At 34.9% G+C, this 19,299-nt stretch overlaps 1 protein-coding gene across 1 annotated transcript in view; it reads left to right on the top strand.

The window, feature by feature from the left end:
* The window catches only part of ARL6IP6 (ARF like GTPase 6 interacting protein 6), a 35,500-nt gene extending 18,929 nt beyond the window's left edge, over window positions 1-16,571 (top strand). The window contains exon 4 of the mRNA XM_082689950.1: window positions 15,523-16,571. Coding sequence (XP_082546076.1) covers window positions 15,523-15,616 — 94 coding nt within the window. The 3' untranslated portion in view covers window positions 15,617-16,571. The remainder of the gene's footprint in view (window positions 1-15,522) is intronic.
* Window positions 16,572-19,299: the final 2,728 nt, after the last annotated feature.

Raw genomic sequence — 19,299 nt, 5'->3', positions numbered from 1 at the left:
TTTGAGGCACAGTTCGTGGTCAAAAAATGGGGAATCTTTATAATTATTGGTATTATGCTATGATTTCTAGAAATGTGCTAACGAAGAAGAGTGTTTTTTCACTGAACTTGTTTTAAATATTATCTGTGGAATTTGACTGGCAATCTACAGTATTTCATGATTTTTTTTTTCAAAGATTTTATTTATTTATTTGACAGAGAGAAATCACAAGTAGATGGAGAGGCGGGCAGAGAGAAAGATAGGGAAGCAGGCTCCCTGCTGAGCAGAGAGCCCGATGAGGGACTTGATCCCAGGACCCTGAGATCATGACCTGAGCCGAAGGCAGCGGCTTAACCCACTGAGCCACCCAGGCGCCCCAAGTATTTCATGATTAATTAACAAACTGGGAGCTATCCCCTGTCTTCCTGAAACTGTTGGTCTTTTTGTCAGGAACATTCTCAGTTGTATGCCTTTCTATATCTTTTTTCAGTCACAAGTGATATTTGGTAAATATGAAGATACTCAGTTGCAAAAAACACATGCTTTTAATTTAATTTAAATTTAATTTATTTCTGTAAAGCTTTTTTTTTTTTTTTTTTAAGTAAATTGCTTATTTGGAATCTGCAAAGTGAAATAGAAATGAGAAAGAAAAGGGAACAGTTGGTTTTTGTGTGAATTGCTTTTTGGTAAATAGTTTTTGGTAATCATTTTACAGACTAAAATTTAACACATATGATCTGATACTCTAGCATGTGTTTTGTTTGCTTGTTTGTTTGTTTTAGTAGGTTCCATGCCCAGCATGGAGCCTAGTGCAGGGCTTAAACTCAAAATCCTGTGATCAAGAGTCAAATGCTTAGTGGACTGAACCACCCACTTGCCTCTGTGTTATTTTATGTGTAAAGTGTCCTGGATGTAAGCAGTTGCTGAAATATTTATGTTTTTGTTACATTTATATATGAGTATATGTTATTATAGAAGGGAAGCATACAATGAGTAAAATATTTAATCGTAAAAAATTCCAGTTTTAGGATTGGCATTGCTGTATTGGAATATCTTTTTTTTTTTTTAATTCAACATTAGGTTTATTTTTCTGTTATTAAAGAGTTTAACTTGTCCTTCTTGACTTTAGTGGCTTTAATTCTTAGGGGTTAAGACGATACAGACAAATACAGTTGTAAAATCAAAATAGAAATGGGGTCATGGGGGCGTCTGGGTGGCTTAGTCAGTTAAGCACCTGCCTTCGGCTTAGGTCATCATTCCAGGGTCCTGGGATCAAGCTTCCTGTTGGTCTCCCTGCTCAGCCGGGACTCTGCTTCTCCCTCTCTCTCTGCTTTTCCCCAGGCTTGTCCTGTCTCTGGCTCACTCTCTCTTTCAAATCAATAAATAAAATCTTTAAGAAAAAAAAGAAAAATGGGGTCATGGTTTCTTTGGCAGTAATATGAGTTTTAGAGGTGAAGGATGACTTAGTATTAAATTAGAAGTCCTTTTCGAAGCTCGGTAGATTGAACATTGAGCACAATAAATTGACTCTACAACTTTTTCATAGAGATTTGGAGAGCTGCCTCTTTGTTGAATCAGATTCTTTATTGCCTTGGACTAATGAAACAGATGTCAGATGGCTAATTGCAGTAGGAGGGAAAACCTACTGATGAAGGAGATGGATAAAGAACTTGGCCTTGATATTTGTGTATCATGAAGTTTCATTAGGCAACGTGGTTACTATTAATGAATATATTGATGATATTGCACTGTGGGTTCTTGAAGTGAAGGGTTAAAATATATGCATGTCTTATATATTCCATTACTGTTCTGAAGGAGACTTAAATAGATGTAAGAAAATCCTAGAAATCATACTAATTAACTTGGTTTCCTTGTTTTCATAAAGTAGTGTAGCAAGTGAGTATTTGCTTTGTACCTGTTTGCTATGGCTTTTGCCTATGCTAATTTACAATGTTTTATGTATGTGTTACTGAAAAGGCACAGGTGTGCATATGCATAGAATAGTCTTGATAAGAAATACTTGAGGGATAGAACTTGGGGTTTTGTTCTTAGAACTTTTCATGTGTCAGCAATCTTTGTACACAGGAGGCAGCCTGGTATATGAAAGGGCTTATAAGACATGGTTTCCGGGGTGCGTGGGTGGCTCAGTCAGTTAAGTGTCTGCCTTTGGCTCAGGTCATGATCTCATGGAGACCCATGTCAAGTTCCCTGCTCAGCAGCAGTCTGCTTCTCCCTCTGCCTGCCACTCTTACCCCCGCCCCAACCCCACTTCCTGGTTTCTCTCTCTCTCAAAATAAATAAATAAAATCTTTAAAAAAAAAAAAAAAAGAAAGAAAAGAAAAGAAAAAGAAAGAACGAAAGAAAGGAGTGGGTTCCAAATCCAGGCTGCACCTTATACTAGCAGAACTTTTGAGCAAGTTTGTGTCTCTAAGCCTTAATTTTTTAACTTCTAAAATGGGATAAAAACAATGATATCCATCCTCATAGGTAATAAGTGTACGTTTACTAATTAAAGCCATAGATGTACCAGCTGATAAAGCAGTCTTCGTCCCAGAGTATTTATTTTCTTAATTGAGATTTTTTTAAGCTAGACAGCTAACCGTGGCCTACTCTTACTGCCAAGTATCTTTTATTGGGTAATTATTACTTCTTTTGAGATTTTATTCTTTGTATTCTTTTGATATAGACCGTCTTTCTTTAATGAAATAATGCTGATATTAAATAGTAATGTTTTTTTTTTTTTCTCCAAGAATTATTTATTAAAGGGAGAGAGAGTACATGATTGGGGGGTGCAGAGGGGGAGGGAGGAGCTGAGCTGGAGCTCATCTCAGTGCTCCATTACAGGACTCCAGTATCATCACCTGAGCCAAGGCAGGCACTTAACTGACTGAGCCACCAGGCACCCATAGATAGTCATGATTTTCAAACATTGTTCTTGGCAAAGTAAAAGTTTGGCAACAAAGCACAGTCAGTTACTTCCTTTTTTCAAAATAATATTTTTTAAACTGACTTGTGAAATCTAAAGACTTGGGAATCCAATTATTTTTTTTATCTTTTGTGCTATTTGCCCTAACTTCCTATGGAATATGGACTTTGTTTAATCATGATAGTACTCAGCACAGATGGATGTTTGGGGGCATTTTTCTACTTCAACGCACTAGTGAATAAAGTTAAAATTTCTGATGTTATTCAATTTGCAACGTAGTGGATTGCTATATATAGATAAACTGTGGGTTAATATGTACGTACTTTGATCCAACCAGATACGCCTTTATTTCCCTTTGACTGATTTTCAAGGAATTGTACAATAAGAGATACTTAAAATTATACATGCATCATTCCATTTCAAGAACTTTGCTCATCTTTAGGATTTTTCAGTGTCCAGAGGTCATTACATTAGATAGTATCACACTGGCAAAGCATAGGATTGTGACTCAATTAAAATTTCTAGTTGGCAAAATTCTAGATAAAAGACTGGTGTATATAGGGAGGCATAATTATTGCAGGATTGAGATCCAAAAGGGATTAAAGACCTCAGCAAACCATCCATATGTTATACAGGAGAAAGTAGAACCAGAGAAGTTGGTAGTACAGCTAGCAAACAATAAATGCTAAGGAGAATAAAGTCTTTTTAAAAAATGAGGAACTCCTACTAAAGTTGAAAATTTTAAATTCTATTATAATTTACTAATGTGTAGATTGATAAATCAACTTGCTCCGTTAAGATGGTACGTACTTTCTTTTAATGATACTTATTTATAATGTAAGTCCTTGAGCCCAGTGAGGGCTTCCATCCCAGGACCCCGAAATCATGATCTGAGCCAAAACCAAAATTTAGATGCTCAGCTGACTGAGCCACCCAGGCACCCCAGCTCTTATGTATTTTTAATAATGATACATTACAGTGTTTATCTTTATACTTTTTCCTTCACCTTTTACATCTTTTAAGTAAATGTTTATCCAGATAATCTTTACCTCAGATTTATCATGAAACCCTAAGGTCAATACACAGACATGTTTCTAATGACTTTATATTTTAATAGCATTTTCTATTTTTCAGTAATTTAGAAGTTTATTTGTTAGAACAATGACCATGATTTAAAATTTCTCCTTACTGATTTTTTTAAATAATTTGTGATTATAGAATTAATATAAGATCATTACAAAACAGTACAAGCTCATTATGAAACAGCACAGTTACATACTTTTGAAGGTGAAAGGGTTGTAAAGTCTTAACAGACTAGTTAATAATTATTTCTGTATTTGTAATCTTCTTGATTAGTAAAACCTTGTGACTATGTACATAAGTGAATGTGTGTATGGTTTGTGTGTGCATATGCATTTGAAATATATCACTCCACTCAAATATGAGTGTACTTTAAAATCTAGTAAGCTAACTAATAAGATAGTTTTAATCTTATTCTTTGGTCTCATTCTAAAAATATTTTGCCGTATTTTATCCTAAAAGGTTAATTTGAATGTACATACATAAATATACTTATATACCCAGTGTGTAGCCGCTCTCCTAGCAATGTAAATATATAAATGGAAAAAAGAAATAGGAGAAATTTTCCTCCTCAGGTAATCTCTTAACTTGATTTCTTACTTTAATTCCCTGTCATATAAAATTTTAAAGAAGTCATGAAATCTATTTAGAACATGTTACTACAGTGTAAATTTGAAGTTTTCATGTAGAAAGTAATTGAGATAGATTTCTGAAGTGATGATCTAGTTAGAAATCTCCTTGCTAATTTACAGATTTCCAAATAATGAGCATCAGTATTTACTTTGAGGCTTTTAGAATCACTAGAAGATCTAGTTGAAAATAAAGATTTTGATTCATTATGTCTAGGGTAGCGTCTGAGATTCTGAGTTTGCAAGAAATTCAGAGGCGTTGCTTATATATTGCTGGTCTATGGACTACTCTTTGAATAGGAGGGCTTTAGGACAGAAGTCAGCAAACTTTTTCTGTAAGGGGTCAAGTGGTGTGTATTTTTAGCTTTGTGGATCATATGGTCTCTCACATACCCTTAAAGTTGAAACAAGTTGATTTTTAGCACCAAAGCACCCATAGACAATACCTAAAGGAATGAGTGAGGCCATGTTCCAGTAAGAAGAAATAGGTGCAGGACAAGTGTGTTCTAGTTTGCCAATCCCTGCTTCAGGAGACTACTCTGAAATTAGATAGTGCTTACAAAAGATTTTTAATTTGGGGGCAATATATATATATATATATATAGAAAGAGAGAGAGAGAGACCCCAAATATATATTTTACAATATATATAATATATATATGGTGGGGTTTCTTTGTCTGTTCATATAGTTTTAATTGACTAGTTTTATAAGCCGTAAGGGTATGGCACACATTTCTAAAAATCACATTTCAATTTTCGAAAACAGATAACTACTTCATACCTTACTGATAGACTTAATACTTTTTACTGAATATCTGAGTTTTAATGAATAAATGATCCAAAGTAGTAATGAAAGTTCAACTCAAGTCTGCCTATTTGAATAAGCAGGAAAGCTTACAACTTGAGGATGTTTAAAATTATAACAAAATAAGTAAGACAGCTGCTTTAAAGCCCATTTCATTTATTTATTTATTTGCTTATTTATTTCTTAAAGATTATATTTATTTATTTTTTTATTTGACAGACAGATCACAAGTAGGCAGAGACGAGCGAGGGTGGGGAGAGCAGGCTCCCTGCTGAACAGAGAGCCTGATGCGGGCCTTGATCCCAGGACCCTGAGATCATGACCTGAGCTGAAGGCTGAGGCTTTAGCCCACTGAGCCACCCAGGTGCGCCCCCCCCATTGTATTTATTTTACTCACTTCCCCTTTTAGATTGTGAATCCAAAGTGACTTGCTTGCCAAGTTTGGGAAATGGTTTTCCAGGGTTAAGAAATGGAATAGGAAACATAATTTAGTGGCAAGGAAAATAATTTTAATTGAAATTTTGCAATAGGAAAGCCAAAGTAAATACAAATTTTGCGTGTTCAGTTGTTATGAACTATGAGAAAAATTGGCTTCCTTTTACCAAGCCTTGTGTAAAGAAAAAAGTTTGATGTACCTGTCCTATACAGTTGCAGAATTGTAGAGGTCAAAAAAGTTCAGCCTACTACAGAGAGCCTGGAGCAAAGCTAATGAAATGTTAAAATAGCAGAAGGGCTCAAATTCATTCTAAAACAAGCCAAGGCCAGTGGTGCTCATGTAAAGAGAATAATAAGGCCGAGTTGAATCATCCAAACTAAGATCTGAGTAATCAATAATAAGGCCGAGTTGAATCATCCAAACTAAGATCTGAGTAATCAGAGTTCACAACCCTTATAGTCCGAACTAGAATCTCAGGTAGCACTATCCATCCAACCATCCATCGATCCATCTCCTTTTTTTTTTTTTTTTTTAAACCCCTGTGGCTATTCCAGATCCTCATCCCATCACACTCTTTTCTGTGAGTTCCACTTCCAGTCACAGAAAGGTCATTGTGAGTGAACTTCCAGCTTCTTCCCCTTCTGATTATAAGCTTACTTTACAAACACAGATATTATTCTGCCTATTTCTCTTCTCTGAGTATAAAGTGTCCTCACACCTGCCCAAACGTAATTTTACTTCCTTTGCTCTAGATCCTTTACCTTTTTTCATATATCTTCAGGTTTCTCCTTTATCTAGTCTTCTTGTTGGAATATTTCTAAAACATTCAAGTTTCTCCTCTGGTAGAGAAAAAAAAAATCCTTATGCCCACTTTGCCTGTCTAAGCATCTTCAAAGACTAGAGAAGGGGTAGGCCCTATCTCCACACTGACTAAATTTGCTAGCAGAGGTGTCTTGGAGTTAACCCTATACTAAATTGTTTTCTCCTTGATTTGACTGCAGGCCTCCTAATTATAAAATTTAAATGTTCTTTCTTTTTTTTTTTTTGAGAAAGTGTGTGTGTGCGCCAGTACACCTGCGTGCACGCACACACACACACATTGGGTGGGGTGGGGGTGCAAAGGAAGAGGGGGAGAGAGAATCCCAACCAGACTCTATGCCCAGCCCAGGGCCTAATGCAGAGCCCAATGTACAGGGCTCTGTCTCACAATCCTGAGATCATGACCTGAGTTGGAAACAAGAATCAGACCCCCAACTGACCAATCCACTCAGGTGCCCCTTTCATTTTTTAATCCATTATTTCAGATGGCTTACGATTCCTCCGCAGAATTCTTTTTCTTAATTTCTGTGACACCACTCCTTTGTTTTCTTTCAGCTTTCCTGATCACTACTTCTCTTATGGAATCACTTTTTTCAGCTTTTCCTAGTTGGCTGAAGACTTCCAAGTCTATCCGGGCTGCCTTGAGGCTCTTTTCCTGAGGAACTTGCCTTTTGGTTTTTATTTGTATTTACTTTTGCTTGCTGGGAATTTTTACTCCAGTGTCCTGTAGGCATAGTTCAGTTTAGTTTATCTAAAATTGACTTCATTATTTCTCACTACCCACCATTCTGTTTCTTCTCTTGGCTTCCCTATTATGGTGAGTGATATTTTATCCAGCCAGTAACTCAGGTGAGAAACCCAGGATTGCCTTCAGTTCTTCCCTCTCTCTTAGTAACTCCAGCCAGTCAAGGAGACAAAATAAAGGCTGGCATTTATTGTGTGTGTCCTCAGTAAATGCTAGGCACTGAAACAAACATTGTTAATGTTATCTTAGTTTAGTGTTCACGAAAACACTAAAGAGAGGAATTGTTATCCTCGTTTTAAAGATGAAGAATTAGATTTTCAGGTGGGTTAATGTCATTTTGTAAGTACTAGAGACATGATTAAATTCAGTTGAAAGAGTTTGCTTTCCAGATCCTTTAACCATACTAAATCATTAGCCACTTCCTGCACTCTCCATTGTCTTTTGCTTCTACACATGTTGTCATTTCTTTAGAATTCTAATTTCTTCATACTCAGTTTTAGATCAGGCATTAACTCTTCTTTAAAATCTCCCCTTCTTCAAGCCAGATGGCTCCCAGATGGAAGGCAGATGCTTAACCAACTGAGCCACCTATCCCACACTTATATTTTATATACAATTGACACAAAAGCATTTTGAACAGGGGCGGGGGGGGGTTAAGAAAATTAATTTGTTACAGTGTGTTTAGGTATATGGAGAAAATATGAGTGGCTTGGAAAGAATTTTATTTTGAATTCATTTTCTTGGTCACATTGATATTTGAAATATTTGTAGCAAGTCTCTAAAAATAGTCACGTCATTTTCAAAATTTCTTTACGCCTATTTCAGAGACTGTGAATGCTGAAATAAAATGGAAGGTTATCAAAGTTAAACATTTCCATTAAATAGTGCTATGAGGTGATAGGATTTGATTTCTTTGTGGGGAGTGTGTGTGTGTGTTTTCCATCTATTCAGTAGCATAGTCCAAAATTAGAACTCTGTATGGCATGACAAAATCAAATTAGCTTGACAGGGCTGCAGTGTTATCTATCTACTTTTGTGGGTTTGACAATATTAATATTAAATAATGCTGATGTTTTACTTATTCTGGATAGAAGTTTTTTTATTTATATATCTGATCAAGTTTCCCATATTATATTTTATTATGTAGGATTTAAAAACCATAGTTATTTTGTTTTGTTGGTCTAAAATACATGATAGAAGAAAGTGCTACCCTTATAATTTTTAATTATTATTATTTTTTAGGATTCAAGTATATTTATATTTTAATTTTTTATTAACATATATTATGTGTTTCAGGGGTATAAGTCTGTGATTCATCAGTCTTACACAATTTAAAGCACTTACCATAGCATATATCCTCTTTTTTGTGTTTTTAAAAAAATCTCTACACCCAACATGGGGCTTGAACTCACAACTCTGAGATCAGTAGTTGCATGCTCCATTTACTGAGCCAGGCAGATGCACCTGGAAAGTGTTAATCATTTTCCTATCCATACATTTTCCTTCGTGAAATTATAGAAGAATTAATGAGCAAAAATTGTATATACTCTACCAAACTTTCCCAAGCCCTTCCTCCCCTTGCAGTGTGTGACTGCTTCAGATTATGAAATAAAAGGTCATGAATGACTTATAACAATAAGAAACATTTTGGAATCCTTATGTTAAATGATATCATGTTAATTTTCATTATATTTTGCATCTCATGCTAAAACTGAATGAAACAATACATAATAGATGCTTTGGGCCAGTAGGATTTTTATTTTTATTTTTATTTTGTGTAAGACCAGTAGTGCCTTACCTTATACATGCATGCAAATTAAAATTAAGAAAGAGGGGAATCTGGGGAGCTCAGTCAGTTAAGCATCTACCCTCCACTCCAGTCAGGATCTCATGTTATGGGATTGAGCCCCACGTCAGGCTCCCTGCTCAGCAGGGAGTCTGCTTCTCCCTCTCCCTTTGGCCCTGCCCTGTCTTCTGTGTGTGTGTGCACGCACGCGCTCTCTCTCTCTCAAATAATATCTTAAAAATAAATAAAATTAGGGAACCTGGGTGGCTCAGTGGGTTGGGCCTCTGCCTTCAGCTCAGGTCATGATCTCAGGGTGCTGGGATCAAGTCCCGCATTGGACTTTCTGCTTGGCAGGGAACCTGCTTCCCTCTTTCACTCTCTGCCTGCCTCTCTGCCTACTTGTGATCACTCTGTCAAATAAATAAATAAAATCCTAAAAAAATTTTTTTTTAATTAAATAAATAAATAAAATTAAGAAAGAATTTGTAATAGACCAGAAATACCTTCTGAGCCTCACACTGAGAGAGCCTCTGAAAAACCTACAAACACTAGAATTACAGGCCCTCCCCCATTTAATCTTATTCTTTTCTTCTTACTATTCATAGAACTTGTGGGATCGCAAAACCAAACCAAAGGGCTGAAGGAAAACTGCCTAAAATCACCAATTTTTTTTATTCCATGTAAATATAGTGATAGCTCTTTTGAAGATAAGCTGAATCTTGATTTCTTCTACACTGATAAATGAAAAACTATCATTAGGAAAAGGAGGGAGGAACTTGAAAATAATAGTCAGTTTTGTTCCTTCTGTCTTAAAAATGCCTATTGGTAAAATGTAAAATTTCCATACATATATTTCCTCACCTCTTCCCCCAGCCCTTATATAACTTAAACTTACAAACATATACCTGTTTCTGGATGCTAAAATCTATTCTGTCTTTTTCTGGTTCTGTTAACTTCTTTGTTAAGAACTGCTTTGTTTTTATATTATGACTTACCAGAATTTTTCTTTTCTCCTTTTGCATCTTTACTGTGTGAGATAAACCTAGTATCAAAGTATTAGTTTCCCACCAGAATAATTCTGTTGAGCTACTACTGAGATCTCATTGAATTTATAGTTTCTTTCTGAGGTAGTTTTATATATTTACAGTGTTGAGTATTCCCAGATTATGGTAGGTTATTTCTCTTTACTCAGATACTCTTTTAATGTCTTTCAATAAAGTTTTATTTTTTATTACAATATAATTTACATAACAGGAAACTCAGCATTTTAAAGCATATAACTCAATGATTTTTTAGTATATTATCCGTGTTGTACAATCATTACCACTCTTTAATTCCATAACATTTCTATCACTCCAAAATGAAAACCCCACACTTAAAAGTTACTCCTCTGTCATCTCCTCCAGACTTTTTGTCTATGGATTTGCCTACTCAGGGCATCTCATGTAAATGGAATCATACAAGTCCCAGAAATGTGGTCTTTAATGTCTGGCTTCTTTAATGTCTGACTGTAGTGGTCTTGAAGTTCATCCATGTTGCAGCCTGTATCAATACTTCTTTCCTTTTGATGGCTGAATTACATTCTATCATATGAGTAGGCCACGTTTTATTTATCAGTTGATGGACATTTGATTTGTTTCCACTTTTTAGCTCTTAAGAAAAATGCTGCTATGAACATTCAGGTACAAGTTTTTGTGTAAAAACATGTTTTTAGCTGTTGAGTATGTACCTGGAATGGAAGTGATGGATCATATGGTAACTCTCTTTACTTTTTGAGGAACTGTCAAACTCTCTTACAGGAGCTGAACCATTCTATATTGTACCAGCAGTGTGTGAGATTTCTGATTTCTCCGTATCTTCACCAATAACCCATTCTTTTCTTTCTTGTGTTGTAACCATCTTAGTGGGTGTGAAGTGTTATCTCAGCAGCTTTGATTTGCATTTTTAGAGTGACTAATGTCTAGCATCCTTTCATGTGCTTGTTGGCCAATGTATATCTTCTTTGCAGAACTGTCTGTTCAAATTCTATGCCCCTTTTAAAATTGAGGTTTTTGTCTTTTTTTTTTTTTTGAGTCATAAGAATTTATATCTCAGATAGTAGGTCACAGTTATATATATGATTTGCAAATATTTTCTTCCATTCTCTGGGTTGTCTTTTACTTGATGCTGTCCTTTGAAGCACAAAAGTTTTTAGTATGATGAAATCCAATTTATTTTTTCTTTACTTGCTTATCCAAGAAATCATTGCTTAATTCAAGGTTGTGAAAATTTCAAGCTATTCTTCCTTTTAAGAGTTTTGTAGTGTTAGTTATTTCATGTAGGTCTGATCCATTTTGGGTTAATTTTTGTATATGAGTTAGAGGATCAAACTTACTCTTTTACATCCAGTTGTCCCAGCACCAATTTGTTGAAAAGACTTTACCTACTAAGTTGTCTTAGGTACCTTTTTTGGAACTTAATTGACTTAATGGACTCTATGAGCTATATTTTGGACTGTTCCATTTGTCTATATGTTTATCCTTATGCCAGTACCATACCATTTGATTACTTTGTGTTAAGTTTTGAAATTGGGAAGTATGAGTTCTCCAGCTTTGTTCTTTTTCAGTATTATTTTGACATTTAGTGTCTCTTATTTCCATATGAATTTTGGAATCAACTTGTCCATATCTTCAGAAAGAGGCAGCTGGAAAGGAAAATTGAGGAATTGTACTGAACTTATAGATCAATTTAGGGAGTATTGCCATTTTTACAATACTGTTTTTAATTCTGAAGAACACGGGATGTCTTTTTATTTATTTAGATCTTCTTCAGTAAAGTTCTATGATTATCTTCATGTGAGTCTTGTACATTGTTATTTGTGTTTCTAAGATTTTATAGTTTTCATTCTAAGGATCTTTTACTTTTAGCATAAAATTTCTTTTTGGGTTTTTCTGATTTTATTTCAGTTTCATTTAGTTAACATACAGTGTTAATGTTAATTTCAGTTATGTAGCATAGGATATTTTTAATTGGCTAATGCTACTGTATAGGAAAGTTGTTGATTTTATCAGGGATAAATAAATATCCCTTTTTATGAAGAATAAACAAAAAGAATAGAATAGGAAGTTTAAAAACGGATCAGACATACATGGTTATATGACTTAGGACAAGGCACCACAACAATTTTATGTAGAGGAAAGATGGTCTTTTCAATAATTTGTGCTGAAACAATTGGATATCCATAAGGAATAACATGGGCATTGGCCACTACCTTATGCAATATACAAAAATTTTTGATGAATTATAGACCAAAAAGTCAAAGGAATAACAATAAAGTTTTTCTAAAAAATAGTATATCTTTATAACCTTGGAGTAGTGAAAGATTCATCGAAAAGGCTACAGAAAAGTACTAAACATTAAAAAGAAGTAAATTGGACTATATTTAATAACTTGTTCATCAAAGGATCTTATTAGAGAGTGAAAAGGCAAGTCATAAACTGAAGAAGATTTTTGTGACACATACTATTGACAAAGAATTTGTATATAGAATATGTAATGAGCTCTGTAAACCAGTAGAAAAATGAGCAAAAGATAAACAGAAGTTTCAAAAAAGGGAATTTGTAAATGTGCAATAAGTATGTTTGTCATCAGAAAAAAAATATTTAAACCACAACAGCATAAAATGCAGTCACTAAAATTGAAAAGACTGATAATACTAAATGTTGGTGACAGAGTGAAACAATCGTCACTACCAGTAAATTACCAATAGAAGTGTACAGTAGTCAACTACTTTGGGATGATGTTTGACATTTCTACTAAAGCCAAATTTACTTCTGTCTTATAACCCAGCAATTCCGCTCCTAGGATTTACCCAAGAGAAATGAGTACAGGTGTCTCCTACCCAACAAAGATATGTAGCATCATATTCCTAGTATCTCTATGTATAGGAACCTCATATTAGAAACAACCCAAATGCTCAGTAGTAGAATGGATGAAGTTTATTATTTAATACAAAAGAACATGCTAATGTTACATATAACAACATGGGTGATTCTTAGAGACATAGTATTGAGTGAAAGAATCTAGACACAGAAGAAAATGTATTATATGAGGGCATGTAGATGGGGGCAGATGAAACCAAGCATCATGATAACAAATGGTTATAGTGGTTATCTCAGAATTTGGGGGAGGGAAGGTGGATGGGGACGAGGAACAAAGGAGCTTTCTATGGTACTGGAAATGTTTTGGTTTTGATCTGGATGGTTGGTACATGAGGGTGTACCATGAAAAAATTCATTGATCTATATGCATGTTAGGCATTTGTGATTTACTGTGTATACTTTTAATTTAGAAAGTAGCATGCATATATAGAGATTGAGTAAGATACTATACTTGGTCCTAGTTTTTTAATTCAAAACATGCCCTTTATAAGAGATAAGTGAAGGGTGTTAACAAAGGGGAACTAGGATACCTTCAGTTCTCTTCAGTACTTCAAAGATCACAAATAAGTCATAGGAGAAAAAACCTGCCAGCAGGGGTTGTCTTTCTTCCCTAGAGGGGAAAATAATGATGAGTATTTTGAAAAGGAGTTTTAAAGCAAGTGATGCCTCAAAGATTTCAAGTCCCTTGCCTAGTAGTACATGTGTGACAAATGATACAGTGTTCCTAGTGGAAATATGGTACATTTGAGATGGTAGAAAGACTAAAAATCACTTGTCTAGAGCATTTCTTCATTGCCATTAAAATTCCTTGCTTTGCCTGTTATGTAAGGGTCACTTAACATTTGAGCATGTGCATCTCCATAAAATTCAGTTATGCATACCTATATTATAGTTTAGTAAACTATAACTTCAGAGGCTTTTCTATTTTTATGGGAGTCCAGGGTGAAAAACTAGTAAAAGAGAACAGTTAACTCCTGAAATTCTGTTCCATGATTAACTTCATTTTGTTAGTATGAATTTAAATGTTCTTGGGTCATTAGTGGTTTTTAAGTAATGAATGACAGGCTGATAGTTCAATTTTATAATTAGCTTTCTGTTCACTAATCAATATATATTTGAGGGAGTTTTTTTAAGAGATAAGTCTTCTAGTGTATCTATTTTATTTTACCATATAGTAGGTAACATGGTGAAGTAGATTAACCCTTAATGGTAACACATGAGACATCTTAAATTAACCCCTACGTGACTGAGGTTGAGTGGAGAATATGAATAATAATAATAGTGGCTATCAGGCTCTCAGGGCCTTCTATAGTCTCAGGTGAATGCAGAGATGGTATTCTTCCAGGAGTGTATCTTCATTCCTTGCCACAGATCTTGTAGGGATACAGTCCTTCAAAGGTTAACTGAAATCCAAATACCTCCCTGTCTGTGAGCTGTCCTTAGTAGAGATGAGAGGGCATAAGCATGGTGACCCTCAGCTCTTACTACTGATGACTTTGGACTCTTATTCCTGCAGTGCAACTCCCTGTATATCCTCAATTTGGATTGTTCCAGTTCCAGCAAGGAAAAGATTCTGTTATTCCTCTGGCACCATGTAGATGTTAGCTTCTATTTTTTTTTTTTAGCACATCTCATCTTTATGAGGATAAACAAGTATTATTGCAATAGTTAGTGGGAGAAAACTTAAAATGTAGTAAAATAAGTAAAATTGCTGTAAGAGGAATCAAATGTCAGGGGAAATCTGTGGACATAAGCTAATTGGCACTCATAGTAATCATAAAACAAGAGATGTGTCTTTGCTAATACCTAGGAACTCATTGAAAGCCACTTCAATTAAGTAACCTATTGAGAACTGAAATATCTATAAAAGACATAATCTGATTTATGACTTATATATGGACAAGTGCTGTTTTTAGTGCTTACAGAAAGAGTAGTTTCTTCATGTGATCTAAAAATGGTATAGACAGGACAAATACCTGAAATAATACATATTTTTAGTTCTAAGTGAGAACAAGAGAACAGGGAAACAGTGCTAATTAATGAAAGAACATTGTAGTATAATATAGCTTGTAGTATAATAAAATTTATATCATAGAATTAGGTTATGATACACTTAGTGACTATGAAGCATAGTAAAAAAGTATAAGGGATTAAACTGAATATTTTGGTCTAATGAAACTGAAAAATTATATTTGATAACCAGGATAGATTTTGACAGAGAACTTAAGAGAATCTTACTAATCCTGCAAATGTCCAGTATTCTTTTTTAACATGTGTATTAATGTGTAAAATATTAGGGAAACATTTTTTACATTATAAGCATTTTCAATAAAAACTGATGGTGTTTCTGTTATACCAAATTACATTTTTTTTTTTTTCATTTTTTTTTACCCCTAGGAAACTGACTGGACATTCTTTCCACATGGGCTATAGCATGGCAATTTTGAATGGCGTTGTTGCTGCTCTTACTGTAGCATGGTGCCTCATGTAAATCTACACCGAAGCAATATTTTTGGTAAAACTTAGTCATGGTTGCTTTATAATAACAGGGAAGAACATCATTTCATCATTTGTCTACTCAGAAGACCAAGAAACCTGCTGTCTGTGGTTCAGATATGTCATATCATCACCATTATGGAGGACCGTTTTGTTTTGTTTTTTAAATGGAGGACCTTTGTAAGCACCATTCTAGAACTTAGGCATTGAGAATATCTGAGTATTAATTTTCAAGTAATTTCTTAAAAATGTAAGGTGTTTACCTCGTCTTTTTACTTTTGTGTGCATTGTCCTTATAAATTATAGAAAACATTTTAGTGGAATTCAAACATGAAAACTTGAATATGGGATAATGCTATGTATAATACTACATTTTTGCTAAGAAATACTAGTGGACTGTTTAAATGAGATAGAAATACTTATTTATTCATGATATTAGAAAAGCAAACAATGCCTACTACTTTGACATTTTATAGAAGCTACTTTGAAATCAGAATAGTTTTCAATAGTGATAATCAACAGAAGGTGCATTTATATTTTTTAATGGGGTATAATTCCTTATGTGTTTTTTTAATATATTTTCTTACTACATATTGAATTTGTATGTTTTTAAAATTGCTACATCTAAACAAATGTATATGTTATTTTTTAGCTGAGGGAAGCCTAATACCTACCATTTTAAGTAAGTATTTTGTTTTTTTTTTTTAAAAAACAAAAAAAACCCACAAAAAACAAACACATTGATCTGAGTTTAAAATTAAGTAAACCTGTTTTAGCAAAAAAATATCTGATAAAAAGTAAATTAGTTAAACCACTAAGATATTGAGAAAGTTGAAGTTGTTCACTATTTCTGTTTCCACAATTGCAAATATTTTTCTTGGTGTGTATATGATTATTCCAACAGAACTGATATTATTTTGTTTTTAATAAATATAAATCTAAAATCTTTATATTTGGAAATGCTTGAGCTACATTGTTTTTAATCGCAAAGATTTAGTTGACAAAATATAAAAGGTATTTTGATAATGTATATATGTATAATCTTTTTATATATGTTTCATGATTTTCATATTTAAATGTCCTACAATTGCTTTTCTTTTTGTTTTTATAGTAGTTAACATTAGTTGTTCCTACTTCTTTTCTAAATATCTGTTTAGAGGGCGCCTGGGTGGCTCAGTGGGTTAAGCCGCTGCCTTTGGCTCAGGTCATGATCTCAGGGTCCTGGGATCGAGTCCCGCATCGGGCTCTCTGCTCAGCAGGGAGTCTGCTTCCCTCTCTCTCTCTCTCTCTGCCTGCCTCTCTGCCTCCTTGTGATCTCTGCCTGTCAAATAAATAAATAAAATCTTTAAAAAAAATAATAAATAAATAAATATCTGTTTAGAAATTTGCTTCAGTTTTAGAAAGATGGGTTATTTAAAATGCTGTCTTGCCTGGCCATAGAAAAATGTATATTAGGAAAGCATTGTGTATCAAAACAACTTATTCAGGCTACATGGGAAATGAGTATGTGCAGTGTGTTCCTGTTATTTTTTTTTTTTTTAAGATTTTTTATTTATTTATTTGACAGAGAGAAATCACAAGTAGATGGAGAGGCAGGCAGAGAGAGAGAGAGAGGGAAGCAGGCTCCCTGCTGAGCAGAGAGCCCGATGCGGGACTCGATCCCAGGACCCTGAGATCATGACCTGAGCCGAAGGCAGCGGCTTAACCACGGAGCCACCCAGGCACCCCAGTGTGTTCCTGTTATATGCTAAGTGTTGTTACTGAGTAAATGATTTAATGATATTTCTAAGCCTTAATACTTTTTTGCTACTCAGAAACCTTCCATTGGAAATCACAAATGCTGCTCCAATTTAAATTATCTGAGGTGGTTAGATTAGTATGGGGGGATGGGGGTGTGCGCGTGTGTGTGTATGTGTGTATGTGTGTACACTTATGTACATATACAAATCCTGTTGCTTAGAATATTCCTTCCAAAGTGGTTGAAATGAATTTATTTTTACTCCCTTTCTCTTTGCTCTCTCCCAGCTTTTCCACTGCAATTGAACATATAGGTAACAAAATTAGTTTTTCTTCTCTCCACCCTTCTAAACTTTCCCTCCCCCTCAACCAATTTGGATAGCTCCTTCCAGACTTTTTGTGTCCTATGACTAAGAAAAATATTACAGTACACCCTCTATATGTAGGTATCTATAAGATATTATATATACATATAATATAAATACATATTGATGTATATCTTAAGACCTTTCTTCTGGAACACGATTTCTTCCCGACTAGCACTTCTCTTTCTTGGGAAGTTGTTCTCTGCAGTTCATCATAGGGTCCAAATTTAAACCATCCTATTTCCATAGCAGAGTGAATGAATAAGGATAGGTATATAACCAGAGTTGGGTCAATCCTAGCTTCTCATCTCTCTGGGCCACAGTGATTATAACAGGAATGCCAGAAAGATTGGATTTCAGTGAAGACCTCTTCCTGGTTTACAGAGAACTGTCTTCTCATTTTATCCTTACTTGGTAGAGAGAGGACCAGCTGTCTTCCTCTTATAATGATACTAATTTCATCATGGTGCCTTCAACTTCATGACCTAATTATCTCCCAAAGCATTACCCCCTAATGCTACTATCTTATTGGGGCTTAGAGTTTAAACAAATGAATTCTGGGAGGGGACAAACCTGCAGTTCATAAAAATATTCAATGTCAAAAGTAGGTTCTTAGAAAAGGTAGATTTCTAGTAAAACATTTTAAAAGAGATTTTCTATATTTGTCTGTGTTTTCGTTTCTGCTCTGTTCTTGATTGGAACAAGGCCCTATACTACAGACAACAGGAACCAACTGGCTAACTTAAGAGAAAGGAAATTTAATGAAAAGATAGCCAGTCACTCTCAGAACTGGTGGGCAGAAACCAGGAAAGTACTAGAGGAGAAAAGTACTCAAGGTGGAAGCAAAGGAACTGTTTGATAGTAGGAACAGCCTGGTCAGGATGATCGAATGAATCATTCCTGTCATTTGTTCTTGTTACTTGCAAGATCAGCTAAGGGTTTAGAGTCCTTGGAGAGAGTGCACAGTTGGCCAAGATTGGGTTATGTGCCTACTCTTTTGTCTTCTGTAATTGGGGATAGCATCTGGAATCCTTTGGGGATGGGTGACCAGATAGTGACAAAAACAAATGTTCACTACACTACACTCTTCGCTGTTCAGTTTCCACACACATATTATTCCTTTTATACTTGAATTTCCAAATGTATTCATGCCAACAATGCAGCTCTCATTTACTACATCCGAGTCCAAGGCCTTCAGGCCATGTTCATTTTTCTAGTTTTACTACATTCTCATTGATGTTCTTCAAATTACACTGAACAGCGTGTGTATGTGTGTGTGTTTTAGAGAGGACCAGGAGTGGGGAGGGGCAGAAGGAGAGGACGAGAAAGAATCTTAAGCAGGCTCCACGCCCAGCACAGAGGCTGACAAGGGGCTTGATCTCATGACCCTGAGATCATGACCTGAGGTGAAATCATGAGTCAGACACTCAACTGACTGAGCCACCCAGGCGCCCCCCGAGCAGTCATTTTAATACTTACAACAGGAAGAGATGGGAAATCTGTTAAAATACATGTTACATATGACAACAAGAAAATACAGGTGGGAGTTATTGTTTTAATTAAGCACCAGGTCATT

This window comes from Mustela nivalis (assembly GCF_964662115.1).
Source record: "Mustela nivalis genome assembly, chromosome: 11".
Lineage (NCBI taxonomy): Eukaryota > Metazoa > Chordata > Mammalia > Carnivora > Mustelidae > Mustela > Mustela nivalis.
This window is presented reverse-complemented; position numbering and strand designations above follow the sequence as displayed.